At 38.8% G+C, this 22,005-nt stretch overlaps 1 protein-coding gene across 8 annotated transcripts in view; it reads left to right on the forward strand.

The window, feature by feature from the left end:
* The window catches only part of LOC148068880 (mitogen-activated protein kinase kinase kinase kinase 3-like), a 34,766-nt gene that overhangs the window by 5,126 nt on the left and 7,635 nt on the right, over positions 1-22,005 (forward strand). For 2 of the 8 annotated variants that reach the window (XM_087803334.1, XM_087803335.1), the window contains exons 2-27: positions 3,050-3,107; positions 3,255-3,345; positions 3,434-3,498; positions 3,578-3,633; positions 4,157-4,204; positions 4,394-4,436; positions 4,640-4,712; positions 5,536-5,667; positions 5,915-5,977; positions 6,079-6,160; positions 6,308-6,424; positions 7,612-7,690; positions 7,769-7,827; positions 9,727-9,789; positions 12,073-12,125; positions 13,325-13,363; positions 14,809-14,883; positions 16,847-16,898; positions 16,992-17,352; positions 18,684-18,790; positions 20,099-20,140; positions 20,233-20,317; positions 20,396-20,475; positions 20,557-20,617; positions 21,579-21,696; positions 21,888-21,946. In XM_087803334.1, the coding sequence (XP_087659460.1) occupies positions 3,050-3,107; positions 3,255-3,345; positions 3,434-3,498; positions 3,578-3,633; positions 4,157-4,204; positions 4,394-4,436; positions 4,640-4,712; positions 5,536-5,667; positions 5,915-5,977; positions 6,079-6,160; positions 6,308-6,424; positions 7,612-7,690; positions 7,769-7,827; positions 9,727-9,789; positions 12,073-12,125; positions 13,325-13,363; positions 14,809-14,883; positions 16,847-16,898; positions 16,992-17,352; positions 18,684-18,790; positions 20,099-20,140; positions 20,233-20,317; positions 20,396-20,475; positions 20,557-20,617; positions 21,579-21,696; positions 21,888-21,946 (2,161 nt within the window). The remainder of the gene's footprint in view (positions 1-3,049; positions 3,108-3,254; positions 3,346-3,433; positions 3,499-3,577; positions 3,634-4,156; positions 4,205-4,393; positions 4,437-4,639; positions 4,713-5,535; positions 5,668-5,914; positions 5,978-6,078; positions 6,161-6,307; positions 6,425-7,611; positions 7,691-7,768; positions 7,828-9,726; positions 9,790-12,072; positions 12,126-13,324; positions 13,364-14,808; positions 14,884-16,846; positions 16,899-16,991; positions 17,353-18,683; positions 18,791-20,098; positions 20,141-20,232; positions 20,318-20,395; positions 20,476-20,556; positions 20,618-21,578; positions 21,697-21,887; positions 21,947-22,005) is intronic. The other 6 variants (XM_087803339.1, XM_087803340.1, XM_087803337.1 and 3 more) reach the window with 5 other exon arrangements.

Here is a 22,005-nt window from a genome sequence, read left to right on the forward strand (position 1 = left end):
GACTGCAAGCCATGCGAGGCGTATTTACAGTCGCACAGGATCTTACGTCACAACTGTTTGTGTAGAAGGACCGTCTGTGATCGTCAAGGTGACCGTGAGTGAGGTCACTTGGCTTTTGAGGAAGTGGACAGACAATGGCGCTTTGAAGAAATGACACTTATCGCTCGTCAGACTGTGACGCAAAAGAGATCAGTAAGAGTGTTTAAATTAAAAAATATATATTATGTTTTAATAAATCATCACAAAGCAGTACACATAGAGAAGTCGATTTGAGACACAGCGAGTGTTTTCAGTGGGCGGAGCTTAAGATCATTTTCTGATGTAAATATTTGAATGAAAACATAGTTGTGTATGAACAGACACACACTGAACAATAGAGTCCAACATCACCACAACACACAGTCACATACACATATTGTTTTCCCTTTAGATTGAAACAAAAAAATAAAACCTAATAAAAATGAGAATAATCTTTAGTAAATATCAATACAGTCCTTTCAAACATAAATAAACGATCGCCAAAGTCTGATGTTAAAATGCATCGACATATTTCACGAGCCTACTCTGTGGTCTTGTTGGCTGAAATGGAAGTTTTTACGAAAATATTTGCAACATAAACATTTCTAAATGAGGTTCACGTAAGATTACTTCATCATTATGACCGCTTGTCCTCTTGGTAAAGTTTTTTTCTTCTTCCTCTGCCCCCGACTACTTCCTGTGTAGTACAATTTCACAATTTCATTCATCCTACGTGTTTTCATTCAGCGGGCTCGCAGGCCCAAACTCTGCGAACGTCCTGAACAAGTGATGTTTGCGGCGGTTCCATTAATGATTTCCTCCTGCACGACCTCTCCAGTGTGTGTGTGTGTGTGTGTGTGTGCGCTGCCACGCTGCAGGAATGCACGAGTCCTTACTTCCTGTGTTCTATTGTTTCACTCGGATCCATCACAGGAAGACGTGGCACATAAAGATGCAGCGTCACATACTAACAGATGAAGTTTGCTCTCCCACGCATAAACAAACACACACAAACACACACGCACACACACACACACACAATGCTGCATTCATGCATCTGGAGTTAAGTTCAGCTCTTTTATGTTTGGCCTTTGATATCAGATCTGGCCCACTGGTGAAGAACACATTTAAAAAATGCCACAAAAATAGATGACAATAACGGCTTTAACAAATATGTTTCTAGAATAACATTCTCTTACATATACACACTTGCATATATTTACTTTAGATGATTGCTAACATTTTTTATTTACATAACTATTATTATTGATGTGTTAAGTTTTCTACCTTTTTTTCAATAGTTAATTTCTGATCTCATAAAGTCAATCTCTTTACAAAACTTAATCTCACTCGCAGTGTCGCACATTACCGAGGTTTTGTCGTCCAAGTTTACAGCATTGGTACCAGGGATATACAATGGTTGTGTAAACGGCTGCACCAGGATGTAGTTCATGTATTGATTGTCGAGTTACGCTTCACAAAGGGTTAGCAAGTGCAAGAGGAGATTGACGGCTGATGGCGGTCGACCACGTGACGCCCGTGACTTCACACCAGGATGTCTAGAGTCGAATAAAGGTTTGACAGGTGAAGAACAGTCTGGTGTGTAGACATCGTCGTTTACAACATCAGCTGACAAACGGTTGTTTTTTTTCAAGCCAGAAAGCAAACTCGGCAAAGTCACAGAAGCAGCTGTGGTCACTCACTGTGACCGTTCTCAGGCCTTATCTGACCATTTGCTTTGGAGCATATCTTAAAACATTTAACTTGACAGGCAGGGGTGTTAACAATTCTCTGCCTCAGGGCTTGTTCCTTCTGCCCCGTTCTTAAATGAAATATTCAGAGTCTAGAACGTGAGGAAAACACCTCCATTTTAACCTTGTGTTTGGGCAGAAAAGCTTCTTAAAGACATCAAGATCCAACTGCCTCGACAACATTCTCAACATAATTCTGCAACAATGAAGTTCCTCTGTGGGAAGTTGACCCTAGAACTGACTTGTTTGGTCATAGTTGAAGCGACGGCGTTTGTTTTAACAGACAACTTCTTCTTACGGGACCTTATTGCCTTACTTTCAGCACTGTTTGCCACTTGACCTCTGAAGTCTGGTGAATGTAAACCAAAACCATTTTGAAAAGTGAATTGGTTTCTTTCGGATCAAACAAAGTGCAGTTCTCGCATCATAACATAAAGCAACTAATTGCATGTTTATGAGATCTAAGTTGAGTAGAATGAATATTTCGTTTTTTCGTTGTTTTTCCTTTCGAAAATATACATGATGTTACAAATTATTGTCTTTATATTTTAATCACGTACATGAGTTTTGTTTTAATTTTTCGTAACCATTTTAGTTTAATTTGTATTCATTATAGTATTTTACGTTGCCTTTACGTGTCAATCAATAACTATTCAGAGAACACATTGAGTTATATTTTTTTTAGCTTTGGTACATTTCCACTTTTTGGTTTCTTGTTTTTCCTTTCGAAAATATACATGATGTTACAAATTATTGTCTTTATATTTTAATCACGTACATGAGTTTTGTTTTAATTTTTCGTAATCATTTTAGTATTGATTTAATTCAATATTTAATAATGATATGTAAACCAGGGAAAAACCGTGACTCGGTATAAAAGGGCCAATTTCCTCCTCCAAGGCCAGTTCCAAAGTTGATGTCAAAGTGACAGCATAAAGTAGTAGATCAAGTGATGGTGGTGGAAGTTCCAAGATCAGGGTGTACTGGAAGTCATACCATGCATGACGCTTTTAAACTTTTTGGATAATGACAAGTTAATAACAGTCTTTGCGTGCTTACTATAGGTATTGTCCTAGGACCGATTGGAATTCCAATATTCAGATCCTAGTTCAGTAGTAGGATTCCAATGTGTACTAGTACAGATTAACTGTGATGTCGTGAAGAAGTCGACTTTTTCAAGCAACGACTTGTTAGCATGATGTAATCCTTGGATATCGTTCGGCATCATCGCTCATGTCTTCAATTCAAGAGACTAACTTTGAGCCTCGTCTTCTCTGCAGGCTCGGAATGTCAACACAGGAGAGCTCGCTGCTATCAAAGTCATCAAACTGGAACCAGGTGACGACCATTTTTCTTTTCTCTACCCACTCTGGCACCTTCTCAAGTCCCATTTCACTGTCATTAGACCCTTGTTAATGTTTCCCACATCTTTGTTTGCAATGTCACGCTGACCCAGACTGTGTACTGACGGTGTTCTGTCTGTAGGCGAGGACTTTGCGGTCGTCCAACAGGAAATCATCATGATGAAGGACTGTAAACACTCCAACATCGTGGCCTATTTTGGCAGTTATCTGAGGTGTGTATCGTGTTGTTTCCTTTAAAATCCTTTAGGTTTGTATCGATGCCTGCCAGAGACGAGTGAGTCACAAACGCGTCTCTTTCAGGAGAGATAAATTGTGGATCAGCATGGAGTACTGTGGCGGTGGATCACTCCAGGACATCTATCATGGTGATGAACACTAAACAAAAACACCATTTCTTGAATTTGTTCCTGCAGTCTTCCATTTAACATTCCCTTATTATTGTAGTAACCGGGCCTCTAGCAGAATCACAGATTGCCTACATGTCAAGGGAGACCCTGCAGGTACGTCTGTGATGTATAAATATAAACTTAAATGTAGCGCGAGGTGAAAAACAAATCAGTTTAACACAACAGCATTTGTGACGCATTCATCGTTGCACAACCAAGAACAAGTGAAAGCATTAACCTAAAGCACTTTCTCTTGATGACATCCCTGGTTATTGAGCTGATATAAATTGAGTAAACATGATGAATGGTGTCGTTTTATAAAGTGAGCACTAATGTCGGCACATAAAATCTATTTTTAATTCAGTTGCATGCATGCATGGGTGGGTGAATGGATGGATAAACAAACTAACTAACTCTTGTGTTGTTTAATTATTTATTTCTCATGTTTGTTCTTTGAATTTCATAGGCTCATGGTGTTTTGTATGTATTTTCAAAGGTTGCAGATACATCATTACTTCAATTTGTTTTTTCAGATTTAAAAAAAGTAGACGATGCAAAATCTTGTTTCCAAATTTCGTTTTGTTTGTTTGTGTTATGCATATTTAAGGTTCTTTTTTTTCTCTCTCTCTCTTCTTAGGGCTTATACTATCTACACAACAAGGGCAAAATGCACAGAGATATCAAGGTAAGTCCAGAGATATGACTGGTTCACGCCTCTGCATCGAGTAGAAATGATCTTTAATTTAGTGTTTAACTTTAACTCTGTTGATCTCTCCTATAGTTTAGCTTTTAGTGATCTTGTATCAGGCAGAGTTATATTAGCATGACGTCATATTGTTGTGTTTGATGCGTGACTTGCTTTTACTCACGACAGGGAGCCAACATCCTCCTGACCGACAACGGCTACATTAAACTCGGTAAGAACGCAGTGGAAAACCTCACGATCTAACTGAGCCGTTAGTTGCACCTGAAAGAAAACCTCAATTTGTCATTCTTCCTCTCACCAAGTGGTTTCTCCTGCTATTCTCTTGTGGTTCTCTTCATCTCAATCCATCCCCCCCTCCTCCCTCTCTTTCTCTCTCTCTCTATATTTTTCTAAACCATCTGTTTTCCCTCTCAGCTGACTTTGGAGTATCAGCCCAGATCACAGCCACTCTGGCCAAAAGGAAGTCATTCATTGGAACACCGTACTGGTGAGCTGTGCTTCTTTTCTTAATTCTCCCCTGCAGGGTTATTTTTAATTTATCTTCTGCTGCCATGCACAAGTAAAATCCAAGTTAAATACTGAAGAAAATAATTTTTCGAAAGTGTAAATGTGATGCATCCATTTACAACCCACTCTAAAAGCAAATATTATTAATAATATAAATGCTCAAAAAAAGTTAGCAGTCATATTGAGGAGTAATATCAGAAAACCATTTTTGGGAAAGAAATATAAACAAATGACAAGAAGAGCAAAAAAAACAATTGGTATGAAGGCAATCGTAAAGAAGACATTGTCATGTCCTATCAAAAAAAGACCCGGGACATCATGAACCCACATGAAATGAACACTGATGACAACACAAACGTTATGAATAATGAATACAAACAGAGAACAAAATGAAACTGATGAAATCAAACAAAATGAAACTGATGAAATCAAACAAAATAAAACAAAGTCCTAAGTAGACGGTGAGAGTCTTAAAAAGTTTATTCCTATAATAACTTGAAATTATTATAATTATTTATAAACATTTTTATGAAGAAAATAAATAATATAGAAGTTGAACATTATAGTTAAGGAGAAATGACACAAAGGGTGTGAACAGAATATACTCAATTGTATTATCAAAATAAAATAATATTTATTTACTTTAACAGAGAATATGAATCTCTGTGCCCTGTGAGCATAATTTCACGACTGTATCACTTACAATTGGTGCTTGATTCAGTTTCGGTACATGGTGTGTGAACAACTTGATCCCGATGACCTTGATTCATGATACTTCAGTCAAAGATATGCTTTCTCCCCAGGATGGCTCCTGAAGTAGCAGCAGTCGAGAGGAAGGGAGGTTACAACCAGCTCTGTGACATCTGGGCTGTTGGCATCACCGCCATAGAACTGGCTGAACTTCAGCCGCCAATGTTTGACCTTCATCCCATGAGGTGAGTTTCTGTTTGTTATTATTGTTTTGTAAAATCATAAGGTTAAGAGGAAAACATTGACGATATTTCTAATAGAAATGTATGTATAATATATATACTGTATATATATACACAATTTCCATTTTTTCATATAAATGTGTCTTCTTTGACTTAATATTTCCAATAATATAGTTATTTTGTTGATATTCATGAAACGGGTTTGTTAGATTTGCTTTGATCAAGGCTGTTTTTTATTTTGTCTCCACAGAGCCTTGTTCCTCATGACCAAGAGTAATTTTCAGCCTCCGAAGTTGAAAGATAAACTCAAATGGTAGGTTTTTGCTTTTGTCGATCCCCTTCGCCCTTTAATAGGATGTATATTTACCTTTCTTGCTTTGGAGTGTAACACTTTGCATTTGCTGATGAATTCAGGACAAACAATTTTCACCACTTTGTCAAACTTGCTCTGACGAAGAATCCAAAGAAAAGGCCGACGGCAGAGAAGCTGCTTCAGGTGAGAACTGAAGCTATTTCACCAGTTCAACCTTTACACAAGCAGAATCTACATTACAATCATTTTTCATTTTAATGTTTCAAGATGTTTCAAGTTACACAAGATTTTCCTAAACTATATTGACCTTCGCCCTCTCTCTCCGTGCAGCATCCGTTCGTGTCGCAACCCCTCAGCCGGACCCTGGCCATCGAGCTGCTGGACAAGGCCAACAACCCCGACCACAGCACCTTCAACGACTTTGACGACGACGACCCGGAGCCGGAGGTAACCTTTCACTGCTCACAGGGTTGACGTCTCGTAGCCGATTACAACAAAAGTGATCATTCACGTTTCCCTTCCTGGTTATTTCTCTGGATCCATCGACACCATGATCATTTTCCACCTCAGTGGACTCGTCCGCCGACTCAGTTGATTCATTTTCCTGCTCTTTGTCCTCGTCTTCCTCCCATCATTTACTCATCTCCCTACTTGTAGCACCTTCCTCTTCTCCTTCCTTTCTTCTTTCCTTCTTGTTTCCCCCTCTTTTCTATAAATTCCCTCTTCCATCTCAGTTTAAGTACAGGGGTCATTTTCTTCCGATAAGCCCTGGCGCCCGACGAGCACCTCGGTTCGCAGCCCGCAGGAAGGTACTGTGGTGGGCTGCGGTGACAGATTTGCAGTGTTTGTTGTGTCGCTTTTGATTTTTGGAATATATCCTGGCTGATGCCTGAGAGGCCTGGATATGATCTTATGAGGAATCATGGAAAAGTGTGAAAATAATATTACAGGTGGTCAGTGTTTGACAGAATATATTGAACTCTAGGATCTATAGATCTTTAACCGATTGATTGATTCAATCTTTTCTCTTGAAGATGTCAATCATTTTTGCTGCCAAAGTTCTGGGATTCAAGCATTCAACTTTCTTTTAGAGCCTTTGTTTTCCCCGCGGATCAGATTGATTCACCGACCGACCTTCAGATAAAAATAAGTTAAAATTAAATTCACTAGTTTACAGGTTTATGTTTTGAGTAAATTTGACTGTGTGTCGTGATGTGTCAAGAGTCACAGGCTAATGTTTCTCCAGAGAAAATTCCATCTTTTAAAACAAAACATCTTTAAGACAGTATTTTTTCTTTCTGTGTGACACCAATGTTGTGGAGGGAAAAATGGCCAAATAAACTGAGGTTTTTAATGTATTCTATATCTATTATGTTGAATTTGTATCACTTTCAACTGTAAGATCTAGATCTAAATTGACATTATTACGATTTTCATCTCCGCATTTCCTGTTGTATTTGCAAGAACATGACTTAACACTTGTCTGATGGATGCTAACCCTGTTTATTTACATTTTTGGTGATAGAATGTTTTGTTTACCATGTCGATGGCTTGCTGTGCAGCAGTGTGTTTTTGTTGTGTTACCTATCAACCATTATAACCAGATATTAATGCTTCTGTGTCTCTTCTTCCAGTCCCCAGTATCTGTTCCTCATCGCATCCGTTCCACCAGCAGGAGCACCAGAGAGGGCAAGACTTTATCTGAAATCAACTGTAAGATTCACGGTCACACTGAAGCCGGAGCTTCACAAAGTCACTTTTTTTATACCTTTTAATTCTGTCCGTTCTCAGTCGGCCAGGTGAAGTTCGATCCTCCTTTGAGGAAAGAGACAGAACCTCATCATGAACCGGTAAGTTTCCCGAGTCGACCGGCCTTCTCTCTCTCTCTCTCTCTCTCTCTCTCTCCCTCCCACTCTGTGTGTGTTTGTGTGTGTGTGAGACTGTTTTTGTGTTACTTTCCACATTACCAGCATGACAAATCCTCACCTAATCACAGGGTCACCTCCGACTATTCCGGGGTGTTTGTTGGCACGACTAGCTGTTCATAACCTTTTGTTTTGTCATTCCTGGACTTATTAATGAGGCGATCTGAGAGTTTCAGTCGATCTTCGATGTCGAGTCGACATAAGTGACCTGACATAGTGTTCGGTGGCTCCGATTGAAGGACAGGGAAGTGGAGGAACTTGGAAGAGGCAAAGATGAAGATGCTTTCTAGACCTGACAAGTTGAGCTTATTAGGAGGACTTTGGAGACCTGGTTAACTAGGCCAGACGTGGTTCTTTTGGACACATTGGGAGGGTTTACAGGGGAAAAGGGAGTCTTGGAAATATAGAACAGAAGCTGGAAAAAGAAAGAATGTGGTTCATGTATTAGGTCATTGAGGACATGATGAGAATATGTGTGAAAGAAAGAAGAATATATATTCTAAATGTTTCAATGTTACGCTGTTTCTTATAATTCTAACAATTAGGGAAAGACTGAGGAGTACGAATGGAAAATCAGTGTTTAAAAGTAATGGTTGCTACACAGCTTTTGTCTAAATTTAGACCCATATTCATCTTGAAGTAGCTGAAATGTAACTTTTTGAACAGGAGGCACCAGACCCATAATCAAACGGTCTTCGATGGAGTTCCTAGAGAGGAACTTCAGTACTTTATGAGGAACTTGGAAGCATCTGAGATGGATTTGGAGTTGTATACATTTTCCAAATATGGATATAAGAAATTAAATATTTATACAATACAAAAAAAAGAGTAACTACAAATTTGACTGTTAAATGTTACACTTCTGTCAAATTTTACAGCTATATTTATATATTCATAGTTTAAAACTAAGTTGTGTTTTAAAGATCCAGAAAGATGGAATGATTGAGCATCAACACATTCAATGCAGTCTATGTCTATGTGTCCAGTATTACTTTGATTTAAAGTTCGAAGGTGTAGCTAAGCAACAATAAAAGAATAAATCAATCAGCTTTTAAGCTTTTTCTGACATGACAATGTATCTATGTATATTTTAATGTTGATAAAATGAAGTTCAAATGGGGAAAATTCAACAGAAAAAAGTCTAGAAAAATCCAATTTAGAAAAAAAAACGTTTTAAATTGTTCTTTAGTACATTTGTTTCATCCAAACAGTGCAGGGGTTGCATGTGCTCTGGTGAGGTGGTCAGGGGTCTTGCACCATCACAATGTCTTGCCCTTCACTCGCACCTCCTCTGTCTGCTCTCTCCACCTGCACCTCTGCCTGGTCTTACATTCCTGCCAGTTAGTTAGAGAAAACATTCATTATCGTCATTATTATTGATGACGTCAGTAATGATGGTTTAATTGCCAGCAGAAAGAAAGTGTCAAAATCAATTATGTATATGTCAAATTTTCTATTATGTCAATAAATAAACTAAACACAGAAAAACACTTTTTTCCTCCATGAGGAATGTTACGCATTTGTTTAATTTATCTCAGTCAGTTATCACTCGTCACCTGTAGTTAAATATTTCTCAGGTCGAGGTCATATAGGAGTCCCTCGTATTATTTGTTAAGGAAACATCATCTTGTGATTGTGATATCTAAACATCATGTCCTGCCACTACTTCATTTGTATAGTTGGTAAAGCCCCTTGTCCATCTGTCATCCACACTCTCGAGGGCACGTTTTGGCCTTAAATCCATCTCTCACACCATCGTCTGTGACCCCATCTTCCAGGTTCATGTATTAACTGAGGTCTCTCTCGCTCTGTCTTGCTGACCAGTGTGATTCTGAGCCATATCTGGACTGTGTTGAGGAACTCTACTATACCGCGAGATCTAATCTGGTAGTACTCTCTCGTCTCTCCTATTTTCTCAGCTCTGTCCACCCACTTTTCCGACCTTTCACATGTTTCAGCGCCTGTCGTCGTCTCTTCACTAACTTTGCTTCCTCTTTTGTCTGTTTTTTTTTTTTTTTCCTAAAGAACCAGTTTGTTTTTTCCAAGTCCTCGCTCTTTTCTTCCAGACTTTTATTTCCAGCATTTATTTTGAGTTATAATGATCTATTCTGGACCAAAAATCTGTTCCTGTTAAATTGTTGCACTTCCTTCAATTTTTGGTGTCACTTCTTGTTGTTGTGATTGTTGTTGCCACGGTGATCATTTTATTTTGGCTATTATGGTTAAAAGGCTTCTACTAGATTATTTTTTTTCTTTTATGCCCAAAATATTTTTTACAATTAAAATAGTAATATTGATTATTGTAAGTTTGAAAGCCTGATCAGATTTGATCGAACCTTCATGTGGACAAATTAAAGTTATTTAAACTCACTTCAGATTTAAGATGCTGGAACATCTCAGTTGTCATGTTCAGTTCACAATATGTAGCTTTTTAAAAAGCATTGTTACATTTCTTTGAGTTGCCCGGTTAGCCTGACTGGAGGTACTTTAAAGATACAGCATTTTTGACACACGATTATAATATGATTATTAGAGTAAGATGGAGAATTTTGAGTTAAACTTAATTGTTATAATTTATTTGATAGCGAATGTGGCAAAATGTGTAAAATTTAAAATGTTAAACTCTAAATCTTATTACAACTTTTTCCAAAAATTTGAAAAAGAAAATGTAACTTTTGGCAAACGGGAGGGAAATGTTTCTTTAAACACACGACGAGGCAAAGTGGTCCATGTTTGCGTATTTTAGATTGTCACTCCAAAGATGTGTGCGGCCACATGACAAAGTCTGTGTGAAACCAAACCATTATTTTGAAATGACATGCTTACCATGTTTCAAAGTTGAAATGCGTACAAAATTAGAGGGAAAACATTTTAAATCGATTATCAGCACAACTAGTTTTCTTGGACTGGGTTCAGATGGACACGTCCTGTTCTCCACCGTTTCCTTTTCTGTCAGCTCTGTCCAGACGTCTCTTCTGCTTGTTTGCTCTGCCAGTCTATCAATCATACCAATGAGGCCTTTTTTTCCATGTACATAATTTGTGTGTTTGTGTGTGTGTGGGGCGAGTGTGAAATGCTTCTGCCTGCTGTCAAGTTGTTGTTATGCAAGATTCACCCTCTGCATGCGTGTTGCATTATGTCATTGAACTCTGCTGCGGAAACATTGTGGCTTCACCGTGTGGTTCACTTCAAGACAGTGGAAAAAAATAGATCAGAATGACAACTAATGTGACACTCGCATGGTAATTGAAAAAAGGGTGATTGTGGACCCCTAAATAGATTACATGAAGCTCTTTCAACGTCTTTATTTTAGGTATAAAACTTATATGTAATTATCTTTTTATAGTTTTAACAGGGTAAGAATCCGGTGATGCGTGATCACGATAAAATATACTGTGATAATGTAGTAACAAGTATATATATATCTGTAGTATTGTCCAGTACTTGACTCTGGTGTTGTAGTATTTACAGACCACATGACTCTTGACAAAGTCGTAACTACTTTCATTTGTTTTCAAACCAAAATATGTCCAAACGTCAGCTTTAAAAGCTGCTCGAGCCGCTGTATCCTCTCATCCTCAGTCATAACTGGGATCTCTATGATGAAAAATAAAATGTTTTTAACTCAAAGGAGAAAATGGAGAGAAAAAAATGGATACAGTGTTGTTGAATATCGATACAGTATTTTCCGAAAAACGTGGTTTTATGTATCAATTTACTCTACAGTACAGTTGGTGGGAGGTGTTTTGGGCTTTCATCTTATCCACTTTAACTTAAGACGACATCAAATAACATGGAACTATGCAACTAGTATTGCTACTTTAGTATATCCTGCAGACTCCTCTAGATGCGCTCATGAGCAGCAGAGTCTTCCTGCTCCTGCTCGTCGCTCCAGATGTGTTCAAAACCCAGTTATTTTTACCACCGGGCCACACTGTCGTAACCACAATGAGATCTCAGCAAGAGCTAAATCTGTTTAACCTGATATTTGACCCTCATGTGATCATTGTCTGATTTCAAGAGTCTTCTGTCGTAGCTTTAGTCACACAAATCTAGAGAGCCGCGCTTTTTTTGTGCGAAAAATCTTCCTAATTTTGTGTCTGTTCATGCCAACAAAAAACAAACCAGTCTGTCATCCTGCGTGTCTAAAGTATTTTCTCTCCCTCCCAGGAACTGCAGTTGGAGTACGGGAGTGACTCACCGGGTCTGCTGGGAGGCAACAAGTGAGTTATTCTCCTTTCACCGTCTGTCTTTAATGGCCGTCATTTCTCTCTTTTACGGCAGCAGTTAAACTTTTATAAACCATCCAGATTGAGACGAACGGTAGAAAATAGATAACTGATGATTTATTCATGGCGGCAGCTGGAGGAGAGTTTCCACTCAGCGGGAAGAATGTTCGGCTTTCAGTCCCGGCAAAATAAAACCAGGAATTTACATTTTTATTTTTGAATCCCCAAAGACTCCTTTTTGTGCTATTTTGGACGCAACAATAGTTATTTATCGAACTCCATATGTAAATACACGTCACCTGCTGTTGAAATACGCTTTTCTTTTTTTATAATGATATATTTGTCATTATTATGTTCTGTTTATATATATTGGCACTCGAGTTATGACATAGACCGTAGTATCCAGAGCCAAAAGCATTGAACATTTTTCATTTTGTTTTCATTTGTCAAACTCGATCGTACACGAGGCCAAAAGCTTCATCACAGTTTAAATAACGGATTTTAATGTTTACCATCTGACCTCCTTTAAGAATAAATATAAGTATTATTGCGACGTTATGTTTTAATTAATTGATGCTAAGTCTAGCATAACAAGCGTTTATTTTCTTTACTCCTGCGGACACCAGCATCTTTATAATCATTATATCAACATTACCATTCATCTGTATTTTCTTAGCCCATATAAAATGACTTGGCTTGCCTTGAGTGTGACGCGTGTTTTTTTATGGTTAATCTTAATCCAACAAGTGTTTGAACACAATTCATCCTCAATATAATAACATGAAACGGACAGGATTGTAAATGGAAAACGGTGCAATTGCACAAAAACTGCTATTAATGGAAACACACATTTTAGGAAAATGTTTGCAATTATCAATTTCCCTGAATCCATGTCTAGTTGGTGTCGGTGGCCTTTATTTGAGGTTGCATGGATGCATCAGACTAATGTTATCAAGTGGAACATTGTCACAGGAGTTGACAGACTTCTGAAAAGTGGCTAAATTGTAAATGATAAGTGTAAGTTAATTTCTCCAGATGTTTTATCATTGAAGTGGATTTATTTCTGTTTTTATGAAATGACTTTTGGAATACTGACCTATGTGCAGGGTTTAACACTTGCATTTAAAACAAACCTTGAAGGGTCATTTTTAATGAAGTTTGACACATTCCTGACATCTTTTCTCTCCTAACAGGAGCCTTCTCAAATCAGTGGAGGAAGAATTGCATCAAAGGTGAGTAAGAACTCTCCTCCTCCTTCTCCTTCTTCTTCTGATTCTGCAGGTCTTGGTTTGCTGGTGTAAACAACTGTCCATCAACCAATCATGACGCAGAACTTATTAGACAAATCACTCTCTACTAATGCTTTGGATCATTTTAGGCTTTTGAGTGCTGCCGAGTTCTCCCTATCTTTGGCTTCTTGCTTCTCTAACATCAGAGACAAGGCTGCGCTTCACGGGGGCTTCCTGCAGAGCATGGCTTACACACACACACACACACACACACACACACACACACTCATTGACTTTGAGTTAAACGTGCACACATCTTTTATCTCAATTTATTTTCTAAGTCTGCAATTCATATCTTCTGCATTTATTCTTGCGATCCTTTGGAGATGTTGCCTAAATATCTGCACATGTCATGATTCTTTTCCTTCATATTTCCAGCGGATTCTGGGAAACATTGTTTAATTGTTCGTACGATATGTTCTGGTTTAATTCCTATGGAGGTGGATTAATGATTTCTGGACCGGGTTGTTGTTTAAAAGTCTGTTAGTCGGGTGTTAGAAATAATTTGTAATTTGCTGGACTTTGAAGCTGTGGTTTCTACTCAATCTGTCTACACGTTTGTTACTTCTGCAAATATATCCTCTTTTAATGTACATTATGCATTGATCGGCCCTAACATTTAACATCGCATTTTCCATGAATCTGTTTCAGATCTTTAAGTTCTTTCCATCAATAGTTGTATCAATATTTAACTCAACGTGGTATATAGTAGATATGATATGTAGCACAATACAAGTGCAACAATACAATATATTGCAAAACTGATGATATATGTGTAGTATTGTCCAGTACTTGACTCTGGTGGTGTAGTATTTACAGACCACATGACTCGTGATGAAGTCGTAACTACTTTCATTTGTTTTCGAACCAAAATACGTCCAAACATCTGCTTTAAAAGCTGCTGGAGTCACTGTATCCTCTTGTGCCCAGTCATTGCTGGAATCATGCTGGATTTTGTGGTTCGTTTATCTTCATTTTACATGTTAATTGGTAATGAAAACTCAAATAATTCAAGTTTAAACTAATTAAAGATGTGGCTGATCAATGTTCAATGTCCAGACATTAACCAGAAGGCAACGGTTGGTTAACTGGTGCAGCTTTTAAGTTCTTCACATGTTTTAAAAGTGGATTGTTGTGATGATGGGAATATATTCTGAAGTTCTCGCTCTATTGGAGATGAAGGGGTTGAATGTAGGAAAACAATCTTTACTCAGATGTCCCTCCCCTCCTTCCCCAACTCCTTCCATCCACGACTTCTGGTGTCTTCTGCCACTCTTGCCTGCTTCCTCCCTCCTTTATTCTTCACCCTCTTCGTTTCTGCCTCTCATCCGTTCTTCCCGATACCTTCCCCTCCTGAACCCACTTCCTCTCTTCGCCTCCTCTCCCAGGGGCCATGTGGCACACTTAGAGGATGATGAGGATGAGGAAGATGATGGTGCAGATGATGATGAAACTCACACTCAGTAAGTTCTCTCCCCCCGTCTTAGACCCGGGAAGCCTCGTCCTCCTTGTCCCCTCAGTCTTTTCTTCCTTGGAAGAAAAGACGAGGAGCAGAACAAGGAGGAGAACTTCCCGACTCCCCACGACAGTTTCATCCTTCCTCCCCCACACAAGCATCATGCCGCATCCACCGCCCGTGTTCGTCTTCCACACCTGCCTCGTGTTGAATGGCTACTAACGTCACAACTAACCTCGAGGATGATGATGGTTCGGGGTCATGATGCTGTTTTCAATATGTTGTTGAGTGGATGTTCCATAGTTCCAGTGCAGTGCAGTATTACCCCTAAATGAAGAAATCTTTGGGCAGCGACGTTCATAAAAATTACATAAATTATTTACAAGATTGTAGATAAAGAGAAACCATTTACTCAAGCTCTATTTTTTCCATTTTTTTCAAGTAATACTGGATCAGGTGCAAAACTAAAAATAGAACTTTTGACCAGCAAATCACATGCTTTTCAGTTTGAATTTTCTCTTGGTTTTATTGTTTATTAAAGAAGTAATCATCTGCACATTTTATGACAAGAATAATTCATAATAATAATTAATTAATAATAATTGATTTATGAAAAGAAAAATTGCCTCTCTTTCTTCCTAATTTGTCATGAAGATTATATATATAATATAATCTATTGCAAATGTCCCCACTGTGGGATGAGTTAACGGTTACGTTTTATCTTATTTTAAAACCTCGCATGTGATGTTATTGGTTGATTTAAAACCACATCAGAACGTTCATGGAACAAACAAAAAGGAAAGAAAACGCATCATCTCCTCGTCCTCTCATTTTGCTGTCGTGTTGTTTCCTCGCCGTCTTGAAAAACGCCGCCTTGTTTGCCTCCTTTGTCGCATGTTGTGTTGTCGTCATCGTCTCGACATTCATCCTCGTCTGTGTGAAATATACTCGGCAGATCGTGTTCCACCCAAGAATCACTTCCTCTGCTTTTACTAACACTTTAGGACAACAAAGCAAAACAAGTCTGGGGAGCAGAGTGGTTTCTGGGTTTGAACTCTTATTGTTTGTTTAATGCTAAATGTTATTTACTTCTTTTTCTTGTACTAATCATAGAGCCAAGCTTTATTCACAGGGAGTCTTCTGAGCATTGATAAATATTGTTAAGTCTTTGTGAATAAACAACCATAAAGTCCTTTTAACATAATGTGAAAGTGTAAATGATATCAAGTAGATCAATAGTATATATTCTATTTATTGTTGCAGCCCTCAAAAGATGTTATCTTTTATTTTATGCTAGAATTAAAGGTCCTTTTGAAGGACACTCTTGATATTTCAATCCCCTTAACTAACTGATAGTCCACATGCTGCATGTATTTAGTATTATATTCTATTCTATTTCTGGCACTGAAGGCCAGACTTATCCTCTCAGTAAATTAATTGCCACCGCAGTGATTGTACATAATCTTTAGCCTTTTAAGATCCGAATTTAATAAACCTCATTAGCAGTCGACCGCAAACTCATTCTCAGTGTGAGTCATGTGTTCATCATCTCATTCACAAGTAGATCAGTAGATCCCTGTGCAGTTCGGCGGAAGCCTTTGATAGTATTTACACAAAACATAATACATTTTGAAATGTATTTATAGTTATTTTTCTCAAAGGCTTCCCTCCGTCTGCAGTCTGGCTGAGCAAACATCAGAGTTGCAAACTTTCCACATTTGCAACGTCCTTAACCTTCTCACTGTGGCTGCCCTCGTCATTCCTGAATCGAGTCTCGTCCGGATGCTCCAAGTTACTTGATCTTTATTGGGTTTTTTCCAAAATCATTGATATGAAATTGAGATCCGGACGTGCATGCATTCACAATGGCAGGATGGTCAGCCCAGGTGGAAACTCACTAACTCCATTATCTTTGACGTCGTAGAAAAGGTTAAATGGTTTTCACGAATTGTTCTCTTTCCTTGTTCCAGTAAATCCAGCACCATCATGAGGCCAAAGGTCCCGCCGCCTCTTCCTCCCAAGGTGTGTATCCATGTCCACACAAACACACACGTCTACAGAACAAAGACGCTGAGTCACCGATTCACGCCGATGTCTCCTCGTGTTCTTCTCCAGCCCAAGTCGCTCCAGCAGAACCCGCACAAACCGGACGACGGCCAGTCGCACATCGACGACGACGGCAGCGGGGGCACCATCAAGCGCTGCCCCGGGCCCGAGACGCAGAGCCCCGCCAGGCCCTCCAACGTCCCCCCTCGCCCCCCGCCCCCCAAGCTGCCGCCCCACCACCGGCGCAGCAGCATAGGTAACGAGACCGCAGCCTGCACGGACGCCGAGAACTCGGCCCCAGAGGATGATGGGAGCTTTAGACATTTCTGGGAGTGGCTCCACACGCCTCACACAGAGGAGGAGCTGGAGGAGGCGTGGGAGGTGCTGAAGGAGGTGAAGGAGGAGCAGGAGAAAGAGGAGGAGGAAGAGCGTAAGAGCAGCTTATCAGTAGATCCTCCCCCTCCAGTCGTTGTCTAGTCTCCCATTAGTCGGCCCTCTAGTCTCGATCTCTGTTCCATTAATACGGCGCTTCTTAATTTGTCTTCTCTCATCAGCTCCTGCTCTCTATGATTTTGCTTTATTTCTTTATTTAACTCCTCTTTTAATCGTTGAGCAAGTCAATGATCCGTGTCCTTTTAAGGAGAAGGAAGATAGTTGTGGATGTCTGGTCTGGTTATATGAGAACCTTGTTTCACTGGAGAAAAGTTGCAGTTACTTGTTGTTGCTCGTTCGACTTGATATCACTCAGTTAATCCGTGTCACTGGTTTGTTATGGAGGCAGATTGTTATCTTTATTGTTCAAACCAGAAGAACGTTTCTTGAAATAAGAACAAATATTTCATAAAACAAAGCTTCAATTAAAAAGAAGAAAGTAAATCCAAAACAAAGTTGCTAAAAATAAAAACGATGCTTGAATGAGAGAAATGTTTTTTAATTACTTAATAAAAAAGATTTAAAATAGAAAATAGTACCATCCAAAAAATAAGTAAAAAGTAGCTTGTGATTGAAGTAGTGTTTTTAAATTTTTAAACTTAATCTTAATAAGTAATTGCATTTTTACAATTCTCATGATTCAACCAGGCAAAAAATAAAATACTATGATGGTTTAATACAAAACAATATATAATAGCTGGTATTAACGCATGTGTGCGTTATCTTAAGGAATGTTTGCTTTCAAAATGTTTTTCCTTTAAGAATACAATTTTTTTGTCATAATTATCAGGATTGCTTTGGAGGTATGTTGATGATGAGGAACAATCAATAGGGAGGATTTAGATTACGGTAAAATAATCTTCAAAAGCAAAACAAATACTTTAAGACTGTCAACTAGATAAAAAGCCACATATTGGTTCATTTTTCAGACTGAAACATGATTTTGCAAATTCACTGGAGTCACAAAATGCTTTATATAAGATGTGTTGGTCACACACTTGAAGTTGTAAGCAAGTATAGGTTTTTTTTTTTTGCAGAACTTTACAGGTTCTATGTGCTGCTATGTATGTGTCTCATGGCTTTTTATGGATCCTCTGAATGTGTCCAACAAACCTTCCCACCTCCCGCCTTACCAACCACTCCTCGCCGCCCTCCCTGCTCACACCTGTGTGTCTGTCTGTGTCTGACGTCCAGCAGCTCCGATCAACCAGTGACACAAATCTTGTTATTAACCAATTTCAATTCTTAACACACGTGTGTTTATATTCACTCACACTAAACTGATATTCTGTTGTCACAATTAAACACCACACACGTGTGTCTCTGCAGGAAACGGGCTGAGCTCGTCACACAACGGTGAAAAGGACGGACCAGCAGAGAGGCAGTCCACCATGCCGCCGAGTATCCCGGTACGGAAAGACAAAAAGGATGTTCCGGTGAGTTCTTGGAGTTAGATCAACATGTTCTGCACTGCTAACTAGGGGTGTGAGAAAATATCGGTATACTGATATACAGTATCGCAGCAGTCATTACGTCCTCCAACCCTCCAATCCCAGCAGTGACTGAGGACGAGAGGATACAGTGAGTCCAGCAGGTTTTAAATCTGATGTTTGGACATATTTTGGTTTGAAAACAAATGAAAGTATTTCGATTTCGTCAAGAGTCGTGTGGTCTGTAAATACTACAACACCAGAGTCAAGTACTGGACAATACTACACATATGTACTTGCTACTACACTATCACAACACCAGAGTCAAGTACTCGACAATACTACACATATATGCTTTTTACTACACTATCACAACACCAGAGTCAAGTACTTGACAATACTACACATATGTACTTGCTACTACACTATCACAACACCAGAGTCAAGTACTGGACAATACTACACATATATACTTGTTACTACACTATCACAACACCAGAGTCAAGTACTGGACAATACTACACATATATACTTGTTACTACACTATCACAACACCAGAGTCAAGTACTGGACAATACTACACATATATACTTATAACTACACTATCACAACACTAGAGTCAAGTACTCGACAATACTACAAATATATACTTGTTTCTACACTATCACAACACCAGAGTCAAGTACTGGACAATACTACACATATATACTTGTTACTACACTATCACAACACCAGAATCAAGTACTGGACAATACTACACATATATACTTGTTACTACACTATCACAACACCAGAGTCAAGTACTCGACAATACTACACATATATACTTGTTACTACACTATCACAACACTAGAGTCAAGTACTCGACAATACTACACATATATACTTGTTACTACACTATCACAACACTAGAGTCAAGTACTCGACAATACTACACATATATACTTGTTACTACACTATCACAACACTAGAGTCAAGTACTCGACAATACTACACATATATACTTGTTACTACACTATCACAACACCAGAGTCAAGTACTCGACAATACTACACATATATACTTGTTACTACACTATCACAACACCAGAGTCAAGTACTCGACAATACTACACATATATACTTGTTACTACACTATCACAACACCAGAGTCAAGTACTGGACAATACTACACATATATACTTGTTACTACACTATCACAACACCAGAGTCAAGTACTGGACAATACTACACATATATCCTTGTTACTACAGTATCACGATATATTGAATAGTATACCCTTATTGAGATATTTCATGTGTTCTCCATGTTTCAGGTGCCGGTGAGCAACGGACTCCCACCTACACCTAAAGTCCATGTAAGACATTATTTCTGCTCAAACATTAAAACAACATATTATTTTTTCCAGTATGTTCCAGCCTGACTTCTCTTCTCTACTCTTTGTTGTAGATGGGAGCTTGTTTCTCAAAGGTTTTTAACGGCTGCCCTCTGAAGATCCACTGCGCCACCTCCTGGATCAACCCGGACACCAGAGGTAACCGGACGACAAGATGAAGTTGAACCCTCAGAAGTGATTGAAAGACTTATCACAGTGTCAATGTGTGTGTTTCAGATCAGTATTTGATATTCGGAGCAGAGGAGGGAATCTATACACTAAACCTGAACGAGTTGCATGAGACGACAATGGAGCAGGTAACGTGAAGCACGTGCGACGATCTTCAATCGCGACTTAAAATCAAGCCTACATGTTTAAACCTTCTCTTTTTACGGCAGCTCTTCCCTCGGCGATGCACTTGGCTTTATGTCATGAACAACTGTCTTCTGTCCATATCAGGTGAGGCAACGTTTAACGTCATAAGTCACGGAAATTAATAATCAATTAAAAAATAGTTGTCACACCCAGAGTTGATACAGGGAGGGTTTATTGAAACTGTTGTAGAGCTGGATATCTGTCGCTTCCTCTTGTCACTTACAAAGTATTCATGAGATTAAAAAAATACTTCAGATAGTTCTAGTCTTAGCAGCTACCCCGCTAGATCCCGCTGATGACTGAGGACGAGAGGATACAGTGATTCCGGCAGCTTTTAAAGCTGATGTTTGGACAAAAATTTGGTTTGAATACAAATGAAAGCAGTTACGATTTCGTCAAGAGTCTGTAATTTCTGCAAAACCAGAGTCAAGTACTGGACAATACTACACATATATCCTTGTTACTACACTATCACAACACCAGAGTCAAGTACTGGACAATACTACACATATATCCTTGTTACTACACTATCACAACACCAGAGTCAAGTACTGGACAATACTACACATATATACTACACTATCACTATATATCATATGTCCCTGTATTGTAAAATGCATCGTATCGTCAGTTTCTTGCCAATACACAGCCCTAGTTGATGTAGTAGTAAATCTGGACGGCTCACTTCCACATGTTTCTTTCTCATGTTGCTCAGATTCAGTAACAACTTACATCTGTTTTGGGTAGAAATAGTGATGGTTTATGAAGCTTCATGAAGCCTTATTTTCAGACCCCACTAGATGTCACTCTCTCCTCTATAATCTACTACTTTGAACAGGTTTCCAAGTGAGACACTTCATTTCATTTCACTTCAAACTGACAGCAGAGTAGAATTCTAGATGTAGAATTAGATAAATGATAAATGTGACTAACGAACCATTAGATAAATTGCATCACAACATGTCATGCTGCTTGACTGTCAGGAAAATGGTAAATGATGCTTAAATACAAATTAATTACTTACTTACTTACTTTTGTCTTTCAGGAAAAGCCTCTCAGCTCTACTCTCACAGCCTGAGCGGTTTGTTTGAACAAGCCCGGCAGTTGCAGAAGTTACCGGTCGCCATTCCCACACACAAGCTCCCAGATAAGATCATTCCCAGGTAAAGCATCTCTTAGCTAATGTAGCTCTTGTTTGAGACGATGTCAGCCTCCTGTAGAGCATTTTATGAAGTTCATTTTATTTTAAAAGAAGATTTACAAACGGCATTGAAATGTGACTTTTATTTCTTCTAATCCTCTTATTTAATTCAAACCTTTATTTGACTTTTTTGTTGTTGTTGTCTTTTTACAGGAAGTTTTCCGTGTCCAATAAAATTCCAGAAACGAAAGGGTGCCAAAAGTGTTGTGTAGGTGAGTTTGAGTGTGGATTTATTCACGTCATGCTTCTGCGTGTCTGAATCACATGTCCG

This window comes from Callionymus lyra, chromosome 11 (genome assembly GCF_982586985.1).
Source record: "Callionymus lyra chromosome 11, fCalLyr1.hap1.1, whole genome shotgun sequence".
Taxonomy (NCBI): Eukaryota; Metazoa; Chordata; class Actinopteri; order Syngnathiformes; family Callionymidae; genus Callionymus; species Callionymus lyra.